The sequence below is a fragment of the Scylla paramamosain genome, chromosome 38 (genome assembly GCF_035594125.1).
Source record: "Scylla paramamosain isolate STU-SP2022 chromosome 38, ASM3559412v1, whole genome shotgun sequence".
Lineage (NCBI taxonomy): Eukaryota > Metazoa > Arthropoda > Malacostraca > Decapoda > Portunidae > Scylla > Scylla paramamosain.
In genome coordinates this window covers 8,390,863-8,396,747 of record NC_087188.1, presented here as the reverse complement: position 1 = coordinate 8,396,747, position 5,885 = coordinate 8,390,863, and the positions used below count along the sequence as shown (strand labels likewise).

The 5,885-nt window shown below is 50.9% G+C and overlaps 1 protein-coding gene across 1 annotated transcript; it reads left to right on the top strand.

Annotated features, from left to right (window-relative positions):
* The first annotated feature begins 586 nt into the window (after window positions 1-586).
* Window positions 587-5,650, top strand: LOC135091906 (uncharacterized). Its single transcript, XM_063989970.1, has 3 exons — window positions 587-785; window positions 2,724-3,628; window positions 4,019-5,650. Exons 1-3 carry the CDS (start codon window positions 587-589, stop codon window positions 5,648-5,650), a joined length of 2,736 nt encoding a protein of 911 aa, XP_063846040.1.
* The last annotated feature ends 235 nt before the right edge of the window (window positions 5,651-5,885 follow it).

Sequence of the window (5,885 nt, the reverse complement as noted above, 5' to 3'; positions counted from 1 at the left end):
CAGGGGGCAGGGAGTCTCAATTTCACCAGGGTAGGGCATAGCGGGCAGGAATGGTATCTAAATCCCCAGAGGAGGGCACAGAGGCGTGGCGGCGTAGCGGGCAGGTCAGGCAACGACACCTCATCGGTGTCTTAAGCCGCGGCAATGGTGATGAGGTGACCCGGTGAGGAGCGGCCCGCGCGGCACATCAAGGACCGCGCGTCAGTGATGTTGACCTCATCATCGCATCACTCGCGGGTCAAAGCGGGCCGCCTTCTTTGACTGAAGCGAGGTCACCCATTACCCCCGCGTCATGTGCCGCCTTTCCTCGTCCCTCCTTCTTACTTTGGGCTGTCCTGAGTCAGTTGACCTCTTGTCCTCGGCTGCGACAGTCGAGGCTCGTGTATCACGGTGTGTTCCCTCACGCCGTGGTGAGATGTCTGGCCTCACGCCGCCTGCCTGCCGCAGCGGCGCCTCCACCAGCGCAGCCGCACCCTCACACCAAGCACGACCTCCTTCTCCTCCTCCTCGTGTGCCTGACGTGGAAGGGAACAGCAGGAAAAGGTGGCGGGAGGAGCAGAGCACATTGCCATGTGGCTTGCAATCCATGGGTGGTGGGGCCACACAACAAGAGGCCCCGGACGATCTGAACCAGCAGGCGAGCAAGCGAAGGCGTGTGTTACGAGAAGTGATGATATTCGAGAACTATTTATATGATCTCATGGAGTGTCGAGAAGATTTCTCTGCCACACAAGAAGAGAACAAGAGTAAGAAGAAAAAAAAGAGCAACAACTCTCCTGCAGAAGGTAAGTGTTCAGACGGTGCTCCTTGATGCCCTTTACTTCCATAACGTCCTCCTGCAGGTGCAACAATGATAACTAGAGAGTGTGTGTGTGTGTGTGTGTGTGTGTGTGTGTGTGTGTGTGTGTGTGTGTGTGTGTGTGTCTCAATCATCTTTTTTGTAGCCTCCGTCAGTAGTGCTATCGAAGGTTTTAGAATTCGTTTCCTTTCTTTCCGCGTAATAAATAAATTCTTTCCGCGTAATAAATGTGATGCATAACAGGGTACATAGGATGACCGCGTGACGGGAGCCAGTGGGGCTGGTGTTTATCCTGTAGAAGTGTTGAGATGGTGTGTGTGTGTGTGTGTGTGTGTGTGTGTGTGTGTGTGTGTGTGTGTGTGTGTGTGTGTGTGTGTGTGTGTGTGTGTGTTTTTGTGTGCGTATGTATGTGGCTCTTTCTATCTAGTGATGTGAGCAATCATCACCACCACCATCACCACTATCACTACACTACTACTACTACTACTGCTACTACTACTACCACTACTACTATTACTACTGCTACTACTACTACTACTACTACTACTACTACTACTACTACTACTACTACTACTACTACTTCTACTGCGTAATCATCACCACCACCACCTCCACCACCACCACTACTACTACTACCACTACTACTACTACTACTATTTTTATCACAGCAACAACAACAACTACTACTACTACTACTACTACTACTACTACTACTACTTCTACCGCTACTACTACTACTACTACTACTACTACTACTACTACTACTACTACTACTACTACCATTACTACTACTACTACTACTACTATTGCTACTACTACTACTACTCTTTCTACTACGCCTACTACTACTGTTATTGTTAATGCCACCAATAATGGTTATACTATTATTATTATTATTATTATTATTATTATCATTATTATTATATTATTATATTATTATTATATTATTATTATTATTATTATTATTATTATTATTATTATTATTATTACTACTACTACTACTACTACTACTACTACTACTACTACTACTACTACTACTACTACTATCATTATTGCTACTATTATCATTATTGCCCTCATTATTATTGAAAAAGGGAAGTTTAAAGTACATAACAAATAAGGCGGCGGGAATATTCGTATTTAGAAGCTGCCATTCGTTCATCAGGTGGCATGACAACGCCGCGTTACTCAATGGCGACTAAAACATTTTGCAATCTGGTGAGCGTCTTGCACAACGCGCGGAACCGGGATGAGATGGCTGTCATTTCTAGGTTTTCTGAAATATCTTGATTCCAGTAGCAGAATACTACCAATATATAATAAGGTATTGCAAACAAGTTAAGTGTTGCGAGTTGAGTTTGTTTAAGGTGGTTTGAATCTCGCCGTAGCGTGAAGCAATGGGCGCAGGATCAGGCTGGTCAGGCTGGTGGGGGCAGCAGGCTTACCACCTCGTCTTGGGTCTGCCACACCAGCGGCCATTTCGGCTGTTAATTAAATATGAACTTAAACTTCAAGGAGCGAAAATGATAAATGTTTCAGACGCAAGATCTGGTTTGATGAGTACGTTCATATTGATATTGATATTTTTGTTTGCCTTTTTTTCCTTTTACATTTTGAGTTATAATATTCCTGAACATCAAGGCCAGGTCTACTAAGCCGAAGTTTTAATACAGACATGAGAGAAGTAATTAAAAGAAATAGCGCAAATGTATTTACTCTAACTCCTTATCAAATTTTAGCAATACCAGCTTGATGCATGAATGGCGGTGAACATAATGGTTGCTTGCTTGACGTAATGTGATGTGACCTGGTGACAATTAATGCGTTAGGGTGACCTAAGTAACATCCTTGACGATTTTGTGGAAGGCGCTGACGCAGCAGACGTTACTGCAGGAGAGTACCTAAGGTTTTCTTTTGTCCTCAGGTGAGAAGAAGTTCCCGTTGCACTTTGCCCCCCTCAGCCTGCAGGACCTGGAGAACCTGCCGATCGTCGAAGACCAGGAACTCACACTCCAAGATAAAGACGCTCAGCAGCAACAGCAGCAGCACCACCACCACCACCACCTCCAGGAGCAGCAGCACCAGCAACACCAAGAGGAGCAGCACCAGCAGCACCAGGAGCAGCACCACCATCAAAAGCAGAAGCACCACCATCAACAGACGAAGCACCACCATCACCATCAACAGCAACAGCAGCAGCAGCATGCCGCGGAAGAAGGTCATCACAGCCAGTCCCCTCCCGCGGCACATCAGGCCCTGAGCGGCCATCGCGCTCTCCCCGCCCAGCCGTGTGAGATACAACGCCTTCAGGAATCACCTGCCCAGCCACATGTGATGCACGGCCAGCAAGACTCACCCGCCACCGCCCACATGATGCCTGGACAGCAGGCGTCTCCTGCTGCAGTGTTCAAGAGACAGCAGGCGTCCCCTGCTGCAGTATTCCAGGGACATCAGGTGTCTCCAGCTGCTGTGTTTCAAGGACAGCAGACATCTCCTGCTGCAGTGTTCCAGGGACAGCAGGTGACTTCTGCTGCTGTGTTTCAGGGACAGCAGACGTCTCCTGCTGCTGTCTTCCAGGGACAGCAGGTGTCTCTTGCTGCTGTGTTTCAGGGACAGCAGGTGTCTCCTGCTGTTGTGTTTCAGGGACAGCAGGGGTCTCCTGCTGCTGTGTTTCAGGGACAGCACGGGTCTCCTGCTGCTGTGTTCCAGGGACAGCAGGTGTCCCCTGCTGCTGTGTTCCAGGGACAGCAGGTGTCTCCTGCTGCTGTGTTCCAGAAGAAGCGGACGTCTCCTGCTGGAGTGTTCCAGGGACAGCAAGCACTTTCTGAGGTAGGTTAAGAGGGGATCTGACAGAGGTCTTTAAATGTTATAGGGGATATAACAAGGGTGACAAACAAAACTCTCAGGATCAGTAATCAGGATAGAACAAGAAATAATGTGTCCAAACTTATATTAAAAAAAGAGATAGGAAGGAACTGATTCTCAAAAAGAGTAGTAGATGAAAGGAATAGACTCAGTAATCAGGCTGTTAGTGCCGAGTCACTAGGGAGTTTCAAAAAAGGATCAGACAAGTTTATTGAGGGATATGATAGGAGGAAATAGGTAAGTATGTGTTGTACAGAGACTGCCACGTGTAAGCTTGACGGTTTGTTGCAACTTCTCTTATTTTTTTTATGTTCTTATCTATTTATTTATTTATTTTCTTTTTATGTATTTCAGGAACAACAGGCATCTGCGGGGCCATCCCAGGGACAGCAGACATCTGCTGCTGGAGTGTTCCAGGGGCACCAGGCATCTACTTTTGCAGAATTCCAGGGACAGCAGGCATTTTCTACTGAAGTATTCCATGAACAGCAAGCATCTCCTACTGCAGTGTTCCAGGGACAACAGGCACCTGCTGGAGTGTTGCACACACAGCAGGCATCTGCTGCACTGCTGCAGGGACAACAATCGTCTTCTCCCGGAATGTTTTCATGCCAGCGGGCACCTAATGAAATGTTCCCGGGTCAGCAGGTATCTCCTGAACTGCTCCAGGGGCAGCAGACGTCACCCAGCTCTGTGCAAGTGATGCAGGGCCAGCACAGGTCTGCCACCAGTACTCAGATGACCCCAGGCCTCCATGCACCTCCCGCTGAAATGATGCAGGACCAGCACAGGCCTCCCGCCAGTACTCAGATGATCCCAGGCCTCCATGTATCTCCCGCTGAAGTGATGCAGGGCCAGCACAGGCCTCCCGCCAGTACTCAGATGACCCCAGGCCTCCATGTATCTCCCGCTGAAGTGATGCAGGGCCAGCACAGGCCTCCCGCCAGTACTCAGATGACCCCAGGCCTCCATGTATCTCCCGCTGAAGTGATGCAGGACCAGCACAGGCCTCCCGCCAGTACTCAGATGATCCCAGGCCTCCATGCACCTCCCGCTAAAGCAATACAGGGCCAGCACAGGCTTCCCGCCCAAGGACATGCTGTTTACAACCGCCAGTCTCCTGCTGCAGCACAGTTGGCTATCCTAGGGATCCACAGATCCCCTAGCGAGGGTCATGCATTTTACGGCCGTCAGGTGTCGCCGATCTCAGGAGATGCAGCTTACAGTTTTCCAGGAGGAGGCCGCGTCCACCTGGGCCATCCAGTGCCTCCTGTCCAGTGCCAAGCACTACCGAGCCAACAAGTGTCGCTTCCCTCAGGCCAGATGGTGCCCGCCCACGAGGTGTCGCGTCCAGAACCAGGACAAGAGGTTCACATCGTGCCTTGCCCGGGACATCCAGGGCTGCCTCGCTCCCAAATGACTCTGCCTGCACCACATCCAACCCTGATGAACTACCCAGCGGTCCCTGCGCCCCACGCAGGACCCGCGCCCCACGCAAGCTCCGCACCCCACACAGGCCCCGCGCCCCACCCAGCCCCTGCACACTTCGGCCAACGCTTCATGAATCACAACTTATCTGCTCCGGCGAACGTGTTCCACCAAAAACATGAGGCGCCTTGCATCCTTCCCGATCCTCGCGCCTCCTTCACTGCCGCCTTCACGCGTCACCAGCAGCAGCAGCAGCAGCAGCAGCAACAGCAGCAGCAGCAGCAGCAGCAGCTGCAGCAGCGGAGGCAACAGGACATATGTGACATCCTAGAAGGCGCTCACTTCCCCATAGCTATCCACAGCGAAAACAGAGCCCGCGCCAGAACCCTGGGCTGCACGAGGCACTCCCGCTTCCGTCTGGGGCTCAAGAGGACCGCCATGAAGTGCAAGGCGTGCCAAGTGCCGCTCTGTGTGGAGTGCTTCACGCCCTTCCACGTGGAGATGTATCAACAAAATTACCTTGGACATCTTGCTCCCGACTCTCGTGCACACCTGTGAGGCGCCCGCGTGGGCCTGAGGCAGGTGACGGCAGCGCGGACGGTGATGTGGTGAACGAGCGAACTTTACTGTGCCAGAAAGTGTTCAGTGTGGTGCGTTGTGGTGTTACAATGTACCGGAGTAACGGCTGGTGATAAAGTCAAAATTTCAGTGATAGGGTGACAGCTTGGGGATTTAGTCACGTGTTTTCAGCCCCGCTCGCCCACCCCGCCCCGCCCTCGGATGAGTGACGCGG

Bases quoted from the DNA above. Each gene is read 5' to 3' on its own strand.
- LOC135091906 (XM_063989970.1), top strand. From the start codon at position 587: ATGGGTGGTGGGGCCACACAACAAGAGGCCCCGGACGATCTGAACCAG. The intron at 786-2,723 runs GTAAGTGTTCAG...TTTTGTCCTCAG, and splicing joins CAACAACTCTCCTGCAGAAG to GTGAGAAGAAGTTCCCGTTG. The intron at 3,629-4,018 runs GTAGGTTAAGAG...TATGTATTTCAG, and splicing joins GACAGCAAGCACTTTCTGAG to GAACAACAGGCATCTGCGGG.